At 36.6% G+C, this 24665-nt stretch overlaps 1 protein-coding gene across 28 annotated transcripts in view; it reads left to right on the top strand.

The window, feature by feature from the left end:
* EMSY (EMSY transcriptional repressor, BRCA2 interacting) overlaps positions 1-24665 on the top strand; it is an 88018-nt gene that overhangs the window by 25585 nt on the left and 37768 nt on the right. For all 28 annotated transcript variants that reach the window (XR_011649988.1, XR_011649989.1, XR_011649985.1 and 25 more), the window contains 2 exons: positions 1663-1939; positions 16236-16490. Coding sequence is in view for 22 of the 28 variants with exons in the window: in XM_058305997.1 (XP_058161980.1) it covers positions 1663-1939; positions 16236-16490 (532 nt within the window). In the remaining 6 variants the exon portion in view is untranslated. The remainder of the gene's footprint in view (positions 1-1662; positions 1940-16235; positions 16491-24665) is intronic.

A 24665-nucleotide genomic window follows, 5' to 3' on the forward strand; every position in this document is an offset into this window, starting at 1 on the left:
GGTGTCCCATTATACTTGTCATACAATCTAAATTCTTTACCTTGGCATACAAATTTGATCTGGCCCCTGCTTACTTTTCTAACCCATCTTTGTCTTGTATGTTTTGGACACATTGTCTTTCTTTTTAAAATATATTAAGTGAATTCCCACCTTAGGTTCTTTACTCTATGCTGCTCTCTTTGTCTGAAATGCTATCTCTAAATGACCTAGTTTTCCAGCCATACTGGCTAAACCCTGGAGTCTCCTTCTTGCCTTTCTTTTTGCCATTCTCCATATCAACCTCGGAGCAGATCCTCTGGTTTTACCTTTAAAATATATTCAAAGTCTGTTCACTCTTCATCACTTCTACCTCAGACACTCTGTTCACTGTCATCTCTACTTGGTTTATTGCAGGGGCAACAGAATTCATCTCTCTGTTTCTGCTTTTACTTCCTTACTGAACTTTACACCTAGCAGATAGAGCAGCTTTTTAAGAAAATAGACCTCAACAGTTTTAGAATTACAGAAAATTTGAGAAGATCCCATATACCCTGCATCCAGTTTCCCCTATTGTTAACATTTTATATTAGTATGGTACATTTGCTACAATTAATGAACTAATTATGATACATTGTTATTAACTAAAGTACATGGTTTATTCAGATTTCCTTAGTTTTAGTCTATTGTCCTTTTCTGTTCCAGGATTCCATTTAGTATACCATATTAAATTTAATTGTCGTGTTTCCTTAGGCTCCTCTTGGTTGTGAAAGTGTCTCAGACTTTTCTTGTTTCTCATGACATTCACATATTTGAGGAGTATTGTTCCAAGTGTTTTGTAGGATGGCTCTCTATTGGAATTAGTGTGATGTTTTTCTCAGGATTAGACTGGATTATGTGTTTTTGGAAGGAAGATCACAGAGGTAAGATGCCATTTTCATCACATCATATCAAGGGTATATACTATCAACATGATCTTACATGATCTAGTCCTCCATTACTTCTTTGAATTTGTCTCCTACCACTCTCCATCTTATAAATCCCCGTCTTGTTCATTAGCTGCTTAAAGTGCCTTGAACATGCATCAGGGACTTTGTGTTTGCTGTCCCCTGTGCCATAGTTAGCAATGTGATTCATACCCCTATTTCTTCTGATCTCTACTTAAATGTCATCAGAGAGGTATTCATTGACTACTTTATATAAAAAAATCATACATCACACCCTTTGTTCCCTTACCCTGCTTTATTTTTCTCTCCCATTTATCACTACATGATACTTTTTACTTGTTTGTTTATCTCTCCCTATTAGAATGTGAGCTCCATGAAAGTATGAACTGTTTGATTTATTCATTACTATATCCCCAGCATCTAAAACCATGCCTGGCACATAGTAGATGCTCAATACATATTTACGAATGAATGAATGTCCAAACTACTTTCTGGAAAGATTGTACCAAGTTATAGTTCCTAAACAGTATATGGAAATGCTAACTCCACTGTATCTTAAACAACATTGAATTTTTTTTTAAGTATTTGATCAATAAAAATTGTGCTTTTAAATATATTTTGATTACTAGTAAAGGAGAACTTTCATGTATTTTATTTGTATATGTTTTTGTGTTGAATTGTTTCTCCATGATTCATAAGTTATTTTTGAATTGTATATAACTTATTTTCCCTTCCTTAGGTTATTATAGTGACCACATCACCAAGTTCAACCTTCGTGCCCAACATTCTCTCCAAGTCCCATAACTATGCAGCAGTCACTAAGCTTGTACCAACATCAGTCATTGCTTCCACAACTCAGAAGCCACCAGTGGTTATAACTGCTTCACAGTCCTCTCTGGTCAGTAATAGCAGCAGTGGCAGCAGCAGTTCTACACCATCACCTATTCCTAATACAGTTGCAGTGACAGCTGTGGTATCTTCCACACCATCTGTGGTTATGTCAACAGTAGCACAAGGTAAGTGGTGATTTACCATTTAATTCTATCCCTATTGGTTGAGAATTTTGAAGAAGACTCTGTGGGTGTGTTTTCTTGTTTACTTTGGGTGTAAAAGTCCCTTTTGTTATGTCAGGGATTACCACTCCTTCCCTGCCATTCCACCAGTTTGAGAATGTCAAAATAGTGAGTTGCTCAGTTTTCTTATATTAATATGCTTACTCCAAGATTTTCCCCAAATGAATGGCGCATAATCAGCCAGGACTAAATGAACATCTTTAATCTACTGAAATTTTTTTGTGAAGAACTTGATATTATATTGCTATAGGTCTTCAGAGAAACTAGCAAGTATACATCCTCTTCAAAGTAAGTTACCCATTGATAGTAGGGAAATAGGATGGTTTCAAGCACATGCTATTTGCCTTTTCCTCAGTCTCTGGAATTTTTCTGTGTGGGTAGATGATGGAGGTGTTAAGTGAGAGAAGAACAGAGCTGAGCTGAAGGACAATTGTTGCTTAGTAGTAGAGGAAAGGAAATGTGGAAACCTCTGTTGCGTCTTAGCATAAATTAGTTTAGTTCTTCTCCATATGTTTGTGTTTCTCCCATATGAAAGGCAAATAGTTCACTGTCTGAAATTTTCATTTTAGATTGTTGGTAAAAACCTTAAGTGAGGGATCAGAGGAAAGCATTTATTATACAGAATTCATAACAATGTTTATAGTTTATCAAAGGGAATATAAAACTGTTCTTGGTGTTAGTTTTTATTGAATTGTACTTGAAATAGTTTAAGCTAGCCTGAGGCTTGGAAATATCCTAATAGTGAATACAAGCACCAAAATAGAAAAACACAGTTTTTTATAATTGTTTTAGTAATATTCAGTGTGTACTATATAACTGTGTTAGCAAGGAAAAGGTTACATTGATGTGGATGCAGCCAGTATTCCTTTATGGTAGGATGTGAGAGAATCTGTCATTTTCTGATCCTAATACCCATTTAATGTCTCAATCACAGGAAATAGTGGGATTTTTTTTTATTTGTTCCTTAAGTACTTTAAAAAAAACTATTTCAACCTCTCTGTTTGTGTAACTGAACTATAATATAGTATTATTAAATATAGGAATATTTTTATACAGAAAAGTCTGCTTAAAATGCAGACACATTTCAACTTCACCATTTAAAAATCCAAGGTAAAAAAAGGAACTGATGCCTCACCTGACTGATCCTGTATTAAAATTAACATAAGTGATCATCCATTGAAAGTTGTTTTTCTCTTCCAGTATGCATCACATAGTTTGCTAAAGTATTAGAAATAGTACTGTTCTTCCAAGGAATATGTTATTTATTTAGATTAAGAGAGATGTTTCTGTTGGTTACTAGTGAATTATCCTCAGGCAAAATGAATATTCCTTCTATTTTTTCATTCTTAATTTTCTCCAGGTATCTGAATCTCTTGGGAACTTAGGACTTTCCCCACTTCCCCCTTTGCTTGTTAGCATCCTATATCTTTTTGAGCATTAGAAAGAGAACTGGACATGACATCTCCGATATTTCTTAAAAAGTCAGTAGAACACAGTAGAACATGAAGGATAACAGGGTAAACTAAATATAGATAAGGAAAGTATATGATGCTTATTTTTAGTTTCTGTTCTAGAGATATTTAATTTATTCTTGCTAGTACTAAAAAATTAAGGCATTTTATTAAAAAATAGCAAAATGGGTAAATGTTAGTAGAAGTAATACACATCCTACAGAACTCTAGGAATAATAGGGCTAGGGCTTCTGTAACAGTTCTTGAGGGACAAGGGGCTTTGCTGTCTGCTCCTTTGTGGGGACTAGAGTAGGGGCAACTGATGATTGAGGGATGACAATCTTAGTAGCAGTAACTTGGCTGATGGCTCCATTTTTTTAAGTGTAGAAGTAATTCCAAGGGTAGGAAATAGGGAAATTGTGGGTTGTTGGCTTATGCAGTGGGAAGGGAAAGAAATTCTTTAATATTTGGAATAGTGGAATTCTTAAAATGTACCAGTTATAAAATGGTTATTCTGACTTACTTGGTCATATACAGGAAAGGATATTTTTAAAAATTTATTATTAAAAATTTGAAACATGCCAAAATAGGGAGAATAGTAAAATTAACACCTTTGTGCCCATTTTACATTTTCAGTTATCAATGCATGGCCTGTCTTGGTTCATTTACACCTTCTATTTCCCTCTACATACTCTTGACCTGGAATGTTTTGAAGCAAATACCAGATACCAAATAATTTCACCAATAAACCTGTCAGTATATATCTTTAATATAAATCATGACACACAATATGATGATCACACGTAAAATTTTGAACAATTTATTGGTAGAATAAAATATTCAGTTAGTGTCCAGATTTCCATGATCATCTCTTTTTTTTAAGTTGGATTTTTAAAATTAGATCCCTACAAGTCCACATACTGCATTGATTGATATGGTTTTATCTATTAACTTATAAGTTTCTCCCCCCTTTTTTTCCCTTCTGTTTTTGATGAAACCAGTCATTAATCCTGAGTGGTTCCCACAGTCTGAATTTTGCTAATCCATCCTTATGGTGTTGTTTAACAAGTTTTCCTGTTCTATGAATTTATGTAACACTGGTAGTTAAATATAGAAGCTTGATAGTATTTAAGTCTGGCTGTTGTTGGATGTATAGGAGTGAACATTTTAGAAATAGTATTATGCATGTTCTTCCTGTTGCATCATATTGGGAGCCACATGATGTCTGATTGTCAACCATTTATGATATTAACATTGATCATAGATATGAGTGTTGCTTAGTGGTTTTAATAGCTATTGATATTCTTTGCCTACATCTATTATTTTATTGGTAGTTGCAAAATAGATTTTATCTTTATTTTCTTCATTTATTAGCTGGAATTCTCAAAAAAGAACTTTCCCTTATTACCATTGGTCACCCTAAGGTGCAATACTTATGCCTGATACTTTGAATGCCTGATATCTCTCTTTTTTACATGTTTTCAGATGGTTCAATAACTAATGAGATTTTTATTCCCTACATCATTAGATATTTGATACATATCAATCCATTGCAGATAGCCTTTCTAAAAAAACTTTTTTGGGACAACATATATATAAAATATAAAAATTTCCATTTAAACCATTTTAATGCTCAATTTAGTGGTACTAACTATATTCACAACCTTGTGACACTATCCATTACCAAAACTTTTCATGTATTTATTGCTCATTTGTATACTTTCTCTGGAAAAATAGCTGTCTTTTTGTTGCTAAGTTGTAGGAGTTCTGTGTTTTTTCTGGATCGCAAACACTTATTATATATATCATAAATCATATTATGTATGATTTGCAACTATTTTCTCCTGTATGTTGTGTTTTTACTTTATTATTTCCTTTGATGTACAAAAGTTTAAATTTTGATGAAATAAAAAATATTGTTTCTTGTGCTATTCTTGCTTTTGGTGTCATATCTAAGAATCCATTGCCTAAAACAAGGTCATGGTGATTGCACCCTATGTTTTCTTCTAAGAGGTTTATCGTTTTAGCTTTTATATTTCAGTTCTTGATTTTTGGTCCATTCTGAGTGAACTTTTGTATATCATTTAAGGTAGAGTTCCATCTTCATTTTTTTGTGTGTGGATGTCTAGTTTTACAATGCCATTTGTTTAAGAGGCTGTTCTTTCCCCACTGAATATACTTGGCACCTTTGTCAAAAATCATTGGACCACAGATGTGTAAGTTTATTTTTGGACTCTCAGTTTTATTTATAGGTCTACATAGTCTATCCTTGTGCCAGTAGCACACAGTTTTTTGTTGTGTTTTTTTTTAAAGATTTATTTTATTTATTTCTCTCCCCTCCCCCCGCAGTTGTCTGTTCTTTGTGTCCATTTGCTGTGTGTTCTTGTTTTTGTCTGCTTCTGTTGTCAGCGGCACGGGAATCTGAGTTTCTTTTTTGTTGCGTCATCTTGCTGCGTCAGCTCTCTGTGTGTGTTGCACCATTCCTGGACAGGCTGCACTTACTTTCACACTGGGCGGCTCTCCTTACGGGGCGCACTCCTTGCACGTGGGGCTCCCCTACACGGGGGGCACCCCTGCGTGGCAGGGCACTCCTTGCATGCATCAGCACTGCACATGGGCCAGCTCCACACGGGTCAAGGAGCCTTGGGGTTTGAACCGTGGACCTTCCATGTGGTAGACAGACACCCTAACCACTGGGCCAAGTCCACTTCCCAGTAGCACACAGTTTTGATTATAGTTGCTTTGTAGTAAGTTTTGAAATCAAGAAGTGTGAGACCTCCAACTTGGTTCTCCTTGTTTCAAATTGTTTTGGCTCTTCAGGGCTCCTTGCAATTTCATATGAATTTTGAGGGTTGGCTTTTCCATTTCTTCAGTATAAGCTACTGGAATTTTGATAGGTATTGTGTTGAATCAGTAGATGGCTTTGGGTAGTATTGACATTTTAGCAATATTAGGTCTTCCAATCCATTAATAAAGGATGTTTTGCTGTATTTAGGTCTTTAATTTCCTTCAGCAGTGTTTTGTTGTTTTCAGTATACAAGAGTTTCACCTCCTTGATTAAATTTTCCTTAGATATTTTATTCTTTTAGTTGCTATTGTAAATGGAATTGTTTCCTTAATATGCTTTTTGGATTGTTTGTTGTTGGTGTATAGAAACATAATTTGATCTTTGAGTTTTAAATCATGTACTTTGCAATTTGCTAAATTTGTTTATTCTAGTCATTTCTTTTGTAATCTTTGGGATTTTCTGTATGTGTAGAAGAATCATGCTGAGAATAGACAGTTTTACCTTTTCATTTTCAGAAAAAGGGTGCCTTTTATTTGTTTTTTTCTTGGCTTAATTGCTGTAGCCAGAACTTCCAGTATAGTGTTGAATGGTAGTGATGAAAGTGGGTGTTCTTGTCTTACTCCTGATTAGGGAGAAAGTTTTCAATCATTTACCACTGAGTAGAATGCTAGCTGTGGGGTTTTCATAAATGCCCTTTCTCTTGTTGAAGAAGTTTCTTCTATTACTATTTTTCTGAGTGTTTTTAATCATGAAAGGGTGTTAGATTTTGTCAAATTGCAGTAATTGAGATAATATGGTATTTTATCTTTGTTCTATTAATTGGTGTATTCCATTAATTGATTTTCATAAGTTGAATTACCCTTATATTCCTGTGATAAATCCACTTGGTCATGGTGTATTTTCCTTTTGGAATCAGTTTGCTAGTATTTTGTTGAGAATTTTTGCATTTATAAGAGAAATTGGTCTCTTCTTATGATGTCTTTCTCTGGCTTTGGTGTCAGAGTAATGCTGGCCTCATAGAATGAGTTAGGAAGTGTGCTTTCTTCTTCAGTTTTTTGGAAGAGTTTGAGAAGAATTGGTTTTAATTCTTCTTTATAGGTTTGGTAGAATTCACCAGTGATAACCATCTGGTCCTAACTTTTCTTCGTTGGGAGATTTCTGAATACTGGTTCAATTTTTTTACTCATTGTAGACCTGTTTATGTTTTCTATTTCTTGAATCAGTTTAGGTAATTTTTCTTTTTCCAGGAGTTTGTCCGTTTTATCTTGGTTATCTAGTTTGTTGCTGGACAGTTTTTCATAGTATTCTTTTATAAACCTTTCAATTTCTCTTAAATTGTGGTAATGTTTCCACTTTCATGTCTGATTTTTTTAATTTGGGTCTTTTCTCATCTTTTTTCTTTGTCACTGTAGCTACAGATTTGTTAATTTTATTTATCTTTTTAAAAAACCAATTTAGTTTGTTTTCATATTTCAATTTTTAGTCTATATCATTTATCTCATCTCTAATACTTTCTTTGCTTCTCTAACTTTAGGCTTAGTTTGCATAATTTTTTTTCTAGTTCTTCAAGATGTGAAGGTAGGTAATTGACTTGAGATCTTTAATATAGGCATTTACAGCTATAAAATAATTCCCCTTGAGCACTGCATTCTATAAGTTTTGATATGTTGAGTTTTCATTTTTGTCTTTAAGAATTTTCTAATTTCTTATGTGACTTCTTTGACCCACTGGTTGTTAAAATGTGTTGTTTAATCCACATATTTGTGAATTTTCTTGTTTTCCTTCAGTTATTCCTAGTTTCATTTCTTTGTGATCAGAGAAGATATTATGCATGATTTCAATCTTCTTAAATTTATAGAGACTTGTTTTGTGACTGGATGTACGGTTTATCCTGGAGAATGATCTAGGTACTCTTGGAGAATGTGTCCTTTGTTGTGTTGGACAGATATTCTTTTTGATAATCAAATTGGTTCATTTTTTTCCAGTGGGAGCCTCTTCAAGTTGGCTTCTAAATTCTTTGTTTACTACCACATTGGACTTTAATAGTTTTCTTGTTTTGTGGTATGACAAGAAGTTCTGCACTTGTCTCTTTTCTCTCCCAGGCTTGGAATTAGGAGTTTCTTCAAGGAGCCCTCGTTTCTTAGTATTAAATGGTATTAATACCACAATCTGAACCTTTGGTGGTTTTGATTGCTAGTGGGTTGGTCTTTGCTTTTTGATCTTTTCAGTTGCTAGAGTCCCTCCTCTTTTTAAAGGAGAAAATATATCATCAGTCTTTCTTAGTATATTACCAATTCCAATTAGAATTAAGGTTTTTTTTTCTTTATTAGAGAAGTTGTAGGTTTACCAAACAATCATGTATAAGATACAGGATTCCCATATACCACCCTATTATTAACAACCTTGCATTGACGTGGAACATTTGTTAAAATTGACGAAAGCACATTTTTATAATGGTACTATTATAAACTATAGTCCATGGTTTAACTTAGGGTTAACTGTTTGTGTAGTGCAGTTCCACGGATTTAAAAAATTTTTTATTCTGTTACTATATCTACAACCTAACTTTTCCCCTTTAATCACATTCAGATATACATCTCAGTGCTGTTAATTATGTTCACAACGCTGTGCCACTATCACCACAATCCACTACCAAAATATTTCCATCATTACAAATAGGAACTGTATATATTTTAAGCCTTAACTTCCCAATTCCTATCCCACCCTGTCCCTTGGTAACCTGTATTCTTGATTCTGATTCTATGAGTTTGCTTATTCTAATTATTTCATGCCAACGAAATCATACAATATTTGTCCTTTTTGTGTCTTTCTTATTTCACATAACATGATGCTTTCAAGGTTCACCCATGTTGTCTCATGTGTCACAACTTCATTGCTTTTACAGCTGAATAATATTCCATTGTATGTATATACTGTTGTAGCAGTTGTGAGAACTTTAATTATTTGCGTATAGAAAGGCCCGGACTCAGGAATGATTTTGAGAAGGAAAAATGGTTTATTGACGGCCGGCTGTTTCAAACCCGAGCCCCGAACAAGAATTTTGAGTTCCCTTTATACAGAGGAAGGGCTAAATCTTTCTTTGTTGTAGTTCTCAATAGGTTTGAATTAGCATATATATCTTCCGCATCCTAGGTAAGCTTTTTATGGACTTCATACATTCTAGATAAGCTTTTAGCACATTTGATTTGCATTTTTCCTGAATATTTAAAGTTTATAGAGTTTGCATTGATAAACTGTTTCCTGGGACTGGAGTCATTGCCATGGTTACCAAGAGCCGGGCTGCAGCCTCTTACCATCCCACACCCACAAGTCAGGACAGATAGCTTAGGTTAAGGTTATCTCCGAAGAGACAAAGAGCCTTCCACTCATAACCCACATCATATACCACAGTTTGTTTATGCATTCTTTGGTTGATGGACACTTAAGTTGCTTCTATCTTTTGGCAATTATGAATAATGTCACTATGAACTGGGTGTGCAAGTATCTGTTGAAGTCCCTGCTTGCAAGTCTTTTGAGTATATATTGCTTAGTAGGTTTGCCATGTCGTATGTTAAGCATTAAGGGTTTTTTACTTTTCTTTTCTTTTTTTCTTTAGAACAATTCTCAAAACATATTTATTAGTTGCCCATACTGTTTAAGTTCTTTCTTCTAAATATAACTCAGAGCAAGAGAATCTTTTATTTATTTATATATTTACAAAAGAATTCATCTCTTTTCTCCTATTTTCCATGGAGGGAAAAACTGGCCCAGTCAAACAGATATAGCAAAAGGTATGTTTCCTATTTTGGTTTTTCTGTATGAATGACCAGAGAAAATCCTTTGTTACTTTTGTCTTGGATTCGCCATAATAGTATTAATATCCTTTTCTTGATCTGGCATTCAACATTTATCTTTTATATTTGAAAAATGAATATTTCAAAGCTTTGCAGTTTCCTTCCTTCAAACATTGCCAAGGGGTTTTTCCTTCCTGGAGCACACAGTCAGAGAGAAGCAGACAGGCGCCTAGGTCCTCCTTCACGCCTGTGAATGCTCTGCCCTCTGGCTTGTCCTTGTAGTACCAGGGCATAGTGAGTGCCTTGACCCGTGGGACTCGAGCAACCTTCTTTATCCTTCTGATTATACCTGTTTTAGTTTGCTAGGCTGCTGATATGCAATATACCAGAAATGGATTGGTTTTTACAGTGGGGATTTATTGGCTTGCAAGTTTACAGTTCTGAGGCTGAGAAAAATGTCTAGATCAAGGCATTGTCAGATGATGCTTTCTTCCTGAAGACCTGCTGCCAGCAATCCTGGACTCCTCTGCCACATGGCAAGGCAAATGGTGGCATCTGCTGATCCCTCTCTCTTCTCTTCTGGGTTTCCTTGCTTTCAGTTTCTGGCTTCAGTAGCTTTCTCTCAGCTCCTGTGGCTTTCTCCTGTCTCTCTGTATTTATCCCGTTTATAAAAGACCCCAGTAAGAGGATTAAGACCCACCCTGGGCCATGCCTTAATTGAAGTATCCTAATTAAAAGGTTCTACTCACAATAGGTTCATACTCACAGGAATGGGCCAATTTTAAGAACATGATTTTCTGGGGTACATACAGTATTTTTTTTTTTTTACATACAGTTAAAATTGAAGTTTTTTTTTAAAGATTTATTTTTTAAATTTATTTCTCTCCCTTTCCCTTTCCCCATATCCCCCCATCTGTCTGCTCTCTGTGTCCATTCGCTGTGTATTTTTCTGTGTCTGCTTGTATTCTTTGTCATCAACATCGGGAATCTGTGTCTCTTTTCGTTGCGTCATCTTGCTGTATCAGCTCTCCGTGTGTACAGTGCCGCCCTGGGCAGGTTGTACTTTTTTCACACTGGGCGCCTCTCCTTATGGGGGACTCCTTGCATGTGGGGTTCCCCCACACGGGGGACACCCCTGTGTGGCATGTATCAACACTGCACATGGGCCAGCTCACCACATGGGTCAGGAGGCCCTGGGTTTGAACCCCGGACCGCCCATGTGGTAGGCGGACCCTCTATCCATTGAGCCAAATCTGCTTCCCACAGTTAAATTTTACAGCAGCCCATATTCTTTCAGTCATTCAAATATTTAATAATTCTATCATTCATTATTATAGAGCGCCTGAATTGTTAATAAAATATCTAAATTTACTTGCAAAATGTGGTATGTAACCTAAACGAATGACTTCATATAGATCTGCATTGATTGAACTTTTGACAACATGAAAATTCACTATTTACAAAACCAGAAGTCCAGAAACAGGATTGTAAGATGGATACAACAGTTCAGATATCATATCCAGACATAACAATGTCCAGAGGAAGGAAGGATCATTTGGGTCTCAGGAAAGAGAAAGTCTTTCTCAGAGACCCTCAGGAGATTCCCCATTGGACAGAACTGTCATATACCTTAGTCTTAACTAGCAGTCCTCAGCAGTGGATATGGGGCTACCATGACTGGCTTAGATTAATTAGAAATTGCCTCTAAGACAGTCTTGGGACTAGTCTCTCTTGAAGTGCATATGAGTGCTCAGGAAGGTGATTCCTTGGGGGTAAAAAAACCACGATTCTGTTAGAAAGGAGGAAGGGCAGAGGAAGAAGGAAATTAAACAGGTAACCAAAAGAGAGTGTGTTACATTAGATTTTTAAATAAATGGTTTTAGAACAATTAGACTTTTCATTTGGCCCCATGCTTGTCAGTTAGGTTAAGTTGGTTGATAGAATTATTCAAATTCTCCTTATTTTTCCTTTCTTTTTTTTGGTCTACTTGTTTTATCAGTTACTGAGAGAAGAGTGTAAAAATGGCTTCATGCGTTTTTTCCTTTTAATTTAATCAGTTTTTGTCTCATTTTGAACTTATTGCATACATACAACTTTAGGGTTATTAAATCTTTTTGATGAATTGACCCCCTTTTCATTATGTAATATCCCTCTTTATCTCTAGTAACTCCTTGTTTCAGAGGTTGCATTTTCTAATATTAATGTAGCCACTCCAAATTTCTTTGATTAGTGTTTGTATGATGTATCTTTTTTCATCCTTTTTCATTTAATCCACTTGCACCTTCATATTTAAAATGTATCTCTAATGAACATCATCTTTTTTATCCAATGTGACTATTTCTACCTTATAATTGGAGCACTGAATTAATTTACATTTAATGTAATTATTGATATGAATAAGTTTAAGTCTACCACCTTGATAACTGTTTGCTCTTTATCTTATATATTCTTTCCTCTTCCTTTTATAGACTTCTTTTAGATTTATTGAGTCTTTTTTTAGAGATTAATTTTATTTACTGGGTACTAGGTATGCTCATTGCTAGGGAGTGTATCTGTGTCTGTCTATATCCTGAAAGCCATGAATTCACACCAGTACATACAATTTCAGTCCAATATTGCACATCAATTCAGTTTTCTCCCTTCTTTGACAGTGAAAAACCTAGCTTCTGTTATCCTTAATATATTTACCTATTTCATCAATCCCTCTGTATGTAATCAATCTCTCATTGTTGATGCTGTTGACTCCTTACCCCTGCATATGCCTGCCTTACTCCACTCAGGCTCTGGTGTCCTAGAGACTCCCACCTCACCAGCTGAGTTCTGACACCCTCTCAACCACACCTTCTGTATGGATGCCTACCTCACTCTGCTGAGCACTGAAACCTGTGTCAGGCTGTCTACCCTCGTGGAAACCCCTCCTCATCCTGCATAGGCTCTGATGCTCTGTGCCAGATGACTATTCCACCCAGAAACCCCCTTCACTCAGTTTGTTTTCTGACACACACCCTAGCCATCCCTTGCCATAGACACCCCCTTTGTGCTAGATGGCTCACACTCATGGAAGCCCTTCTCATCCCACTTAGGCTCCTACTCTACACATTGAATTGTTCCTCACCATCTTCCCTATGTGGACACGCTCTTCATCTTACTTGGACTCTGACTCCCTTGCTAGGGCAGACTCTGCATTGGACTCTGATACCCACTCTTGGTCACTCTTCTGTGTAGCTGCCCAGCTACCTTTCTTGCTTTGTGCCACCCAATGGCTTTAATACTGAATTGTTTGGGAAGGGAAGGGGAAAAGAAGAGGAAAAGGACCTTTTACTTACTAAAACAAAAGTAGCATTTTTCACAATGTATAATGATATATTTGTGTGATGTCTTGTTTGATTTGTCTTCTTCTCTGAACTTTAACCTTCCTGAAGGTTGGGACTGTTTTTTGGTCTCAAAATAGTTTCCCCAGGATCTAGTGTAAAGTATATGCTCAATAAATTTGTATTGAATTGGTAAATATTCAAGAGAGATTAAGTACGTTCATCAGATCACATGGCTCTTAAGTGTTTATGTATTAAAAATATGCTTTATTTTTTTATAATAGATTTATTTATTTTTTAAAGATGATTAGATCATATAAAATGTTACACTAAAAAATATGAGCATCCCATATACCCCCACTCCCTACCTCCCCACCCCCATTCCTCCCACATCATCAAATTCTTTCATTAGTGTGGTACATGCATTGCATTTGATGAATACAAATTTTGGAGCACTGCTACACAACATGGATTACAGTTTACATTGTAGTTTGCACTCTCTCTCAGTCCATTCAGTGGGTTATGGCAGGATATATGATGTCCTGCATCTGTCCCTGCAATATCATTCAGGATATTGCCAAGTCTTGAAAATGCCCCTATATCACACCTCTTCTTCCCTCTCCCTGCCTTCAGCAACTTCTGTGGCCACTGTCTCCACATCAGTGATAGTTTCTTCCATTGTGAGAGTCACAATAATTCTATAGTAGAATACCAGAAAGTCCACTCTAATCCATATTTTATTCCTCCATCCTGAGGGCCCTGGGATGGTGATGCCTAATCTGCCCTTAACTCAAGAGGGGGTTAGATCCCACATGGCTGGTGGATGGAATTCTCCTGCTTGCAATTGTAGACTCTCAGTTCCCTGATGTGGTGGTTGACCATCCCTGCCTCCCTGTTAGCCAACATGGGCAAATTCAACAAAAAAGCATGCTTTATACACTATTCTTTCTGACTTTATTATTATTATTATTATTTTTAAAGATTTATTTATTTATTTAATTCCCCCTGCTCCCCCGGTTGTCTGTTCTCTGTGTCTATTTGCTACGTCTTGTTTCTTTGTCCGCTTCTGTTGTCGTCAGTGGCACGGGAAGTGTGGGCGGCGCCATTCCTGGGCAGGCTGCACTTTCTTTGGCGCTGGGCGGCTCTCCTCACGGGTGCACTCCTTGCGCGTGGGGCTCCCCTACGTGGGGGACACCCCTGCGTGGCAGGGCACTCCTTGCGCGCATCAACACTGCGCATGGCCAGCTCCACACAGGTCAAGGAGGCCTGGGGTTTGAACCGCGGACTTCCCATGTGGTAGACGGACGCCCTAACCACTGGGCCAAGTCCGTTTCCCTCTTTCTGACTTTAAAGCCACCCTGTTTACTTTTTGTCAGATACTTTTCCTATACAAAAGTATATGGAGATCATAGTTTAGATGGGGAGTCAGACACTCATGTGCACAGTTAATGTCAATTAGTGAAAGTACATTCTGAGTGAAATAGTTTTAAAGCAATACTTTTAATTTGTACACATTATACCCTTGAATTATAAAATGTTGATGCTGAAGGGGCCTCCAGATAAGTCTAGTGATAGTGCAAGCACATGTCACCAAAATGGCTCCCTGCTGCACTAGTATTCAAGAAGGGTTAGGGGTGGGGGAAGTGAAGGATGTGTAGCGTAAGTCCTCCAGGCAATTCCGACTGTACCTTTTGTATCCTCTCAGAGTGTTCCTCAACCTGTGATCTTACCTGATCCACATAATAACCTTTAGAGACTTGTAAGGCAAGGGAAAATTCAACAAATGAAGAAGCTGAGGCCCAGGGAGTCATAGTGACTTCTCCTTTATCATTTTTTATCATGTTTCTTTATCAAGTTTCTTTTCCATCTTTATCATTCTCCAGAGATACTTTACATGAGAATGTGATATTTAAAAATTGTTTCTCTGTGGAATGTATTAATGATTGTCATGGTGGGGCTATGGTAAAGGAAGATGTGAAATAGCCTTTGTAAGTACTTGATAATTAGGCTATTGATTTATTAGTTTCTTTTCATTGTTTTTCACCAGTGCTCAGAATGTTAAGATGGTAAGTTACATTCCAGGTTCTCTGTTAGAAATATTAACTCAGTTGACAGATAATAGTCCTGCTGGATAGTTGATGAATTAGAAGAATACAGATAAAAAATCTGGGAGGAAGAGAAGAATTTGTCTGAAGCTAATGTATCTTTAGTGGAAATTACTAGTATTCCTTACCTATGAGTGCTTGCTTAATAATAATGTTGCACTGAAAAGAAATACCTTAAAACCCTGTATATCAGAATATTTTTGCTGTGAATATATTGTATATGTCCACTGGTAAATTTTTTCATGATTATTTAATGACCAAGTTGAAGTTTTAAGGAAATGACTTTAGCTTTGGGAAATTGAAAAGTGAGATGTAGGAAAGCTACTTTGCCATATTAAATAGTTAAAAACATGAATATTCCAATTTGAATTATTTGGTGCTTTTTTTAAATTGGCTAATTAGAACTTGAAAAGTGATGTTTTTAAAAATGTATTACAAATAAGATTCAAAACTCAGCCTGCTTTTTTCTTACATTATTTCCATTGAAAACCTGCATTTTCTATCAGAAAATCTTTTGAGAGACGGTCTGTGAATATCCTGCCTTATGCTTCCCTACGGGAAAAATCAGTTAATTTTATTTTAAGTCTGGGAGCAATAATACCTCCCTTGCAGAGTTTGGGACCAGATATGAAATATGTAAAGCACCAAATATTATGTCATATTTACTAGCTGCTCAGTAAAACATAGTTTTTATCAATTTACCTAGTCTCTAAACTATTACCTATCTTGCAATAACCAGAAGTAAACTTAATTATTCTTTTAAGTTCTATTTGCTTTATCTCTTCTACAGGTGTGTCTACATCAGCAATCAAAATGGCATCAACCAGACTTCCTTCCCCCAAAAGTTTAGTGAGTACCCCAACTCAGATTCTTGCACAGTTTCCTAAACAGCATCAACAGTCCCCTAAGCAGCCATTACATCAGGTGCAGCAGCAGACGCAGCAACAAGTGACCCAGCCTTCTCCAGCATCTCATCAGCAGCAGCCTCAGCAGTCTCCTTTGCCACCTGGTATTAAGCCGACCATCCAGATCAAACAGGAGTCAGGTAACTGGAAAATTTTTACAAGATGTGATTCTTCCCCAATCACCAGTTCTCTGAAGACTGTATAGATATATATTTACTTCCCTATACATTTTTCTCAAGCACCAGAGTTTTAATTCTGAGACTTTCCTATTGGAAATATTTATGTAATGAGAACTTATATAAGACTTAGGAACAGAAAAGGAAGGAAAAAACAGCTTGCAGAGAAGGAAGAGTTTTTTTTCAGTGAAGTCTCAGGAGAGATAAAGGAAGCTGACAAAACCTGGATTTTAGAGCTCTATTCTACTTCTTTTGGGGTTATGGTGAATGGGCAGTGGAAAAATTGGAATGAAGAGACTTGTGTTGGAGAGAGAATATGAATTTGGCATAAAGTTATCATGTGCAGAGGTGCTAAGATTATAGGACCTTGTGTGCAAGGAAGAACTTTGTGGAATGACAATTTAACAGTTAATTGAAAGCATCTGCAGAACGGTTGGAACTTAGATGTGGGAATCATTTACTATTAAGTGTAAAATCATAAAAGTATTGAATAGAAAAGTAAGTAGGATGAAGTCTTAGACACAAGGAAATTACAAATCCTCTTAATATGTATAATATCTTTAAGAAAACAAAATACATTTTTAGTTATCTCATTGGAACAGCAGGGCTGGGAGATCATGAAAAAATTCAAGCAAGCAGGATATGGTAAATTATATTCTATAAAATCTATTATGGCTAATATAAGCTGTACAATATTATCTATTATCTTGTGTTGTTTAGGTTCTATTTAATCTATGTAGAACACTTTTTTAAAAAACTAATTTATTTAAGTATATCGCTTATACATAAACATACATGAACAATAAGTATAATAGTTGTGAACTTACAAAACAAACATATATAACATCATACAGGACTCTCATAACTCACCCTACCACCAATAACTTACATTGTTGTTAAACTTTTTTAACTAATGTTTAAAGAGCGTTGCCAAAATATTACTACTAACCAAAGTATTTTTCCCCCAGCCAACCGTATTATTATTATCTTTATATCATTTACATATGAACATACATAAACAATTAAGTGTATAGTAAAAGTTGTGAACTTACAAAGCAGACGTGCATAACATCATACAGAGGTCCCATACATCAACCCTCCACCAACACCTTGCACTGTTGTGAGAAGTTTATTATCAATTATGAAAAAATATTGTCAAAATCTTACTACTAATCATAGACCTTATATTACATTTGGTGTGTTTTTTCCCCAACCCACCCTATTTTTTTTTTTTAATATATTTTTTATGACAAAAGTTGTAAACTTACAAAACAATCATGCACATGTGCAGAATTCCCAAACAACACCCCTCCATCAACACACCATACTGTGGTGGAACATTTGCTACAGATAATATCATCTGATGGTTACCATGTTCATAGTGTACATTTGGCTCACATTTTCCATACTGCCTCATTATCAACACAGTACGTCTTTCACATAGATGCAAGAATATTATATTATTACGCTAACCACAGTCCATAGGTCACTCTAGCTGTTATTTTTTCCATGCTTCTCCACATTCCCACCACCCTGCAGTAGTGATGTACATTTGCTCTATCTCACAAAGGACACTTGCATTTGTACCATCAACCCCAATTCTCATCCACCTCTTGGTTTACTGTACTATTCAGGTCCTAGATTATTCTCCAGCATTCTGTCAATCGGCATTTACATAGCTGGACTACCATTTTCAGCCACATCCCCATTTATAAACTAGCTTTTACTCAATATGTGTTACCATCCATTTCCACACTTTTACAGGAAAGCTAATTAAAACTTCTAAATACATTAAACATCAGTAGTCCATTTCAGTCCTCCTCTTAACTCCTTTGAGAATCCACCTCCTACCACCAGGTCTTGAAGATATTTTTCTACAAGTTTTTCTAGAGCTTTTATGGTTCTTGCTTTTATTTTTAGGTTTTTGATCCATTTTTAGTTAATTTTGGACAAGGAGTGAGATAAGGATCCTCTTTCCTTCTTTCAGCTATGGATATCCAATTCTTTCAGCACCATTTGTTGAATGGACTGTACTGCCCAAGCTTGTAGGTTTGGCAGACTAGTCAAAAATCACTTGACCATACATGTGAAGGTCTGTGTACGAACCATCAGTTTGGTTCCATTGGTCTATGTGTCTGTCTTTATGCCAGTAACATGCTGTTTTTACAACTATAGCTAGGTAAAATGATTTAAAGTCTGGAGATGAGGGTTCACTTTTCCTTTTTATGATATATCTGGCTATTCAGGACCCCTTACCTTCCAAATAAATTTGATTATCGTGTTTTCAATATATTTTTTTAATGCTGGTGGAATTTTTATCAGGATTGCATTGAATCTGTATGTTAATTTGAGTAGAATTGACATCTTAATAATATTTAGTCTTCCAATCCATGAGTATGAAATGTTCTTCCAGTTATTTAGGCCTTTTTTGGTTTCTTTTAACACAGAGTTGTAGTTTTTTGTATACAAGTACTTTACATCTTTGGCTAAGTTTATTCCTGAGTATTTGAGTTTTATCTGTCATATTTATATTCACCACTCTTTTGACACTTTTAGTTAACTTTTATTGATGTAATCTTCATTTCTAGACTCTCTTCCAGACCTCTTTCTCCTGTCTTTTCTTTTCAGGCTCTAGCACACCCTTTATTATTTCTTGAAAATCTGGTCTCTTGCTTAGAAAATTCTCTCAGTTTCTGTTTATTATAAATATTCTAATCTTGCCCTCATTTTTGAAAGACAGTCTTGCTGGATATAAGATTCTTGCCTGGAAGCTTTTCTCTTATAGTATCTTAATATACCAGACCACTGTCTTCTTGCCTCCATGGTTTCTGGTGAGAAATCAGCACACTCTTATTGGATATCCCTTATATGTTATGCATTGCTTTTCTCTTGCTGTTCTCAAAATTCTCTCTGTCTTTGGCATTTGACATTCTGATGAGTATGTGTCTCGGAGTTGATCTATTCAGCTTTTTTTCAGATGGGAGTACGTTGTGCATCTTGCACGTGGATATCTATGTCCTTCAATAGGGTTGGGACATTTTCCACCATTATTTCTTCAAATACTCCTTCTGCCTCTTTTCCCTTCTCCTTCTGGGACACCGATGACAAGTATGCTTGCATGCCTTTTGCTGTCATTATTTCCCTGTGGCCTTGTTCAATTTTTTCCATTCTTGTCTTCATCTGTTCTTTTGTATGTTCACTTTCAGAGGCCATTTCTTCAAGCTTACTAATCCTTTCTTCTGCCTCCTCAAATCTGCTATTATATGATTCCAATGTTTTTAATATTTCACTTATTGCCCCTTTCATTCCCATAAGATCTGCTGTTTTTCAGTGTATGCTTTCAAATTCTTCTCTGTGCTCATCCAGTGTCTTCTGAATATCCTTAATCTCTTTAGCCATCTCATTGAAATTATTAAGAAGATTTGTTTGAACATCTATGATTAGTTGTCTCAACTCCTTTATGTCATCTGGAGGCTTATTTTGTTCCTTTAACTAGGCCATAGCTTCCTGTTTCTTGGAGTGGATTGTAAGTTTTTGTTGGTGTCTTGGCATCTGGCTTACTAGAGTATTTATTCTGGGTGCAGTTTTTCTCTTTAGTATAGGGCTTCCTGCCCTTTCTCCCTTGCTGGTTGTGCAGTTGGAGCCAAGGATGTAATTGGTGCTATAAGCTGTGAAGGCTCAAGCTGCCGTGATTGTGCCAGGGACCAATGAAACTTCTCCCAACTTTCTGCTTTGTCAGGGGTAGGACAGAGTCACAGCTGTGTGGAATAATCCAAGTTGTGAAGGCCTAGACTGTAGTTGCCCAGAGAGACTGATGAAGCTTCACACCCCTTTCTCCCCTGCCTGGGGCAGGGATGGAGCTGCAGGTGTGGGCAGCAATCTGTTCAGTGTGGGTCTAAGATGATCGCAGTTGCCCCGGTAGACTTCAGATTTTTCAGTCTGTGCCAGCCAAAGGTATCTGCACTTACCTGGATAGGCTGGTACAGGGCCTGCCAGTCTCCTCCCTGCCAGAGGTGGGGCTGAAGCCTAGGCTAGGGCTGCCGGCCAGCCTGGGTGAAAGTAACTGGTTCCTACTGTCACTGATTTTTGGTCAGCCTGGCTTCCCCTCAGGCTGGGGGTGGAGTCAAAGTGGCGGCCACCAGCCTCTTTCTGACTTGGGCAGATTCATACCCCAGCTGTTCCCAGGGTTATATCTTAGCCAGCCAAGTCTACCTACCAGTAGCTGAAATCGGCAGCCACCTGTCTCCTCCTCCCGTTTTTGGGAAATGGAGCTTCCAATTCCAGCCACAAAACAGCTCCTGGGGTGGCTTGTGCTGCCAGAGTAGGATAATCACTGGCCCCCGCGACTTGGCCGGTGATTTCCCAGAGAGGCTAGCATAGGTTCCCCCCAGATTCCTCCCTGCCGGAGGTGGGGCTGGGGCCTATGCTAGAGCTGCAATCTGATCTGATGGGAGGAAGCCGGTCCCTACTAGCACGGTGATTTTCAGTCTGCTCTGCCCGCCCCGCCCCCACTATGGCCTGCAGGGAGTTACGATGGCAGCTCCCGGCCTTTTTCTGACTTGGACAGGTTCAAACTTTAGCTGTTCTCAGGATTATACTGTAGCCCGCTGAATTTACTCATCTACCTGAAGTTGGTGCCCAACCATCTCTTCCTCCCCTGTTTTGGGGAAGTGGAGCTTTCAAAATTCCAGCTGCAGAACAGCTCCGGAGGCAGCTTGTACCTCCAGTGGAGGATGGGAACCAGCCTCCATGGCATGGAGTGCTCTACTTACGAGTCTTCTCTGCAGGTGGGCAGTCTCCTCCTTCCATTCCTTCAACGATGTGGTACGATGCTCTTCAGGCCTCCTGGATCCCCCAAAGAGGTGCTTCAGCTAGCTCAGATAGCTCTGGGTTTTTACTAACTGCCTTGTAGCAGGAGCTGACTGTAGGAGCTCCATACACCACCACCATCTTGCTGGCTCTCTTCTATGTTAAAATACTTCTAAAAGCTTTTCTATATTTACTCAAAACCTCACTCCTCTAATTTTATATTTACCCATAAATCTTAAGTTCCTCAATTGCAGAGTCTTATATCATGAGTATTTTCAGAACTCTAACCATCATAGTTAGGGAAGGAATATGTTATTAACAGAATCCCAGTAATAGGGCTGGGTTTTGTTCACTAATGTATATGTGCATGTGTGATGTACTTTTTAAGTAAACTTTATTTGAACTTTGAAAAATAGAATAAAAGGCAAAGGGCAGCTTAATAAACTGTGGAAGCACTACTTTAAAAAATTTTAAATAAATTTGTCCGGGCAAATTTATCTTATTTAATCCTAAAAACAACCTCAATTGTTTTCTCTAGTACTCAGAAAAATAAATAAATGAACACAGATTGGTTAAAGAACATTTAATTAATGACCTTAACAAACTAATTTTGTTAATGAAGAAAAAGAAAAAAATAATATGGATTTAGTTTTATAAAATATGAATATGATCAAATAGTTTTTTCTTTATTAATGTATATTTTGATAAAGTGCACTTTATCAATTTGTCCTTTTGTGGATCTTGTTTTTGGTGTCAAGTGTAAGAAATCTTTGTCTAGCCCTAGATCTTGAAGATTTTCTCCTAAAAGTTTTATAGTTTGATGTTTTACATTTTAAGTTCATGATTCATTTTGAGTTATTTTAAATTAATTTCATTGATACATATTAATGAGGAATACAGTACATACAAAGTGTACAATCAGTGGTATTTGGTATAATCACATAGTTGTGCATTTATCACTTCAATCATTATTACAGCATTTTTATTCCTGTAATAATAAAAATAAAAAGCAAAAAATAGACCAACAAAAAGTCCTGCCCCTTCATAATCACCTCTCACTCTCTTTGCTTCCCCAGCTGTACATAGTTGCTATTCTGTTTCTGTCTTTCTAAATTATTTGTATTTATATTTTGTATAGATGGAGTCAAACAATATATAGTACTTTTTGTCTAGTTTCTTTCACTTAGCATATTTCCTCCCCCTCCCTTAATGGAAGATTATAATATATTACTATACACTGCTGTTCCACACTCATATAATAGCACTGCTAGTTACAAACCCTATGATGTGCTTTCACCTTTTCTGTTCATTTCCAAAGATTGACAAACAACCTTTTTACCAATTCTGCACACACTAAAACCTCAGCTTTCCATTCTCTAACTTCATTTTATTTTCTGGTGACGTGTAGTCTAGTTTTAATTCCATGAGTTTACACAATATATTTGTTCACAATAGCGTAATCATACAGTATTTGTCGTTTTGTGTGTGATTTGCTTCATTCATCATAATGTCCTCCAGGTTCATCCATGTTGTCATATGCTTCATGATTTCATTTCTTCTTACAACTGCATAATCCATCATGTATATATACCATGCTTTGTTTATTCATTCATTGGTTAATGGATACCTGGGGTTTCCATCTTCTGGCAATTATGAATAATGTCCCTATGAACATTGTTGTGCAGATGTCTGTTTGTGTCACTGCTCTTATGTCTTCTGGGTATATACCTATTATTGGTATTCAATTTCAATTTCTTTAGGCTGTGAAATAGTCCTCTACAGTGACTGTACCATTCTACATTCCTATAGTGAATGTGAATAAGAGTTCCTACCTCTCCACGTCCTTTCCAACACTTGTAGTTTTCTGTCTTTATAATAGTGACCATTCTAATAGGTGTGAAATGATACCTCATTGTAGCTTTGATTTGCACTTCCCTAATCGCTAGTGATGTTGAACATTTTTGCATGTGGTTTTTTGACCATTTGTATTTCTTCATTGGACAAATGTCTATTCAAATCTTTTGCTCATTTTTAAATTGTGTTGTCTTTTTATTGTTGAGTTGTAGCATTTCTCTGTATACCATTGATATTAAGCCCTTATCAGATATATGGTTTCCAAATATTTTCTTCCATTGAGTTGACTGCCGTTTCACCCTTTTGACAAAATTCTTTGAGGTCAAAATTGTTTAATTTTGAGGATACCCCATTTATCTCTTTTTTTCTTTTGTTACTGGTGCTTTGGGTGTAAGGCCCAAGAAACTATCACCTACCATAAGGTCTTTAAGATGTTTGCCTACATTTTCTTCTAGTCGTTTTATGGTTCTGGTTTTTATATTTAGGTCTTTGACCCATTTTGAGCTGATCCTTGTATAGGGAGTAAGGTAGAGGTCTTCTTTCATTCTTTTGGTTATGGATATCCAGTTCTCCCAGCACTGTTTATTGAAGAGACTGTTTTGTCCCAGTAACGTTGACTTGTAGGTTGTCAAAAAAACAGTTGGCCAAAGAGTGAGGGTCTCCTCCTGGACTGTCAATTCTATTCCACTGATCAATTTTTTTTTTTTTTTTTTTGGATGCTTTTGGTTATTCAGGTGCACTTTCCCTTCCTAATAAATTTGGTAATTGCCTTTCTATTTCTGTAAAGTAGGCTGCTGGAATTTTGATTGATATTTCATTGAATCTATAAATCAATTTGGGTAGAATTGACACCTTCACAGTATTTAGTCTTCTAGTCCATGAACATGGGATGTCCTTCCATTTGTTTAGATCTTCTTTGATTTCTTTTAGCAGTGTTTTGTAGTTTTCTGAATATAGGTCCTGTGTATTTTTGGTTAAATTGATTCCTAAGTATTTGAGTCTTTTTGTTGTTATTGAAAACGGAATTTTCCCTGATATCCTTAGATTGGTTAATACTAGTGTACAGAAACATTACTGATTTTTGTGTGTTGATCTTGTGTCCTGCCACTTTGCTGAACTCATTAATTAGCTTATATAGTTTTGTCCTAGACAGTTCAGAATTTTCTAAATATAGGTTCATGTCATCTGCAAATAGTGATAGTTTTACTTCCTCTTTTCCTATTTGGATACCTTTTACTATTATTATTTTCTTGTCTAATTGCTCTAACTAGAACTTCTAGCACAATTCTTACCAGTGCTCCATCCAATGTAGGACCTCCATTCCATGCAGAGGCCCTTGGCAGAAGAAGTGAGCCCCTATCTCTTGACCTCATTTATCCGTAACAGGGAGCTGGGGGCAGGATGAGAAACCCTTAAGTCCTGTTCTTCATAGGTAGAAAACCCTCTGACTCTGAGCTTGGGGTATAGAGAGCCCTG

This window comes from Dasypus novemcinctus, chromosome 10 (genome assembly GCF_030445035.2).
Source record: "Dasypus novemcinctus isolate mDasNov1 chromosome 10, mDasNov1.1.hap2, whole genome shotgun sequence".
Classification (NCBI taxonomy): domain Eukaryota; kingdom Metazoa; phylum Chordata; class Mammalia; order Cingulata; family Dasypodidae; genus Dasypus; species Dasypus novemcinctus.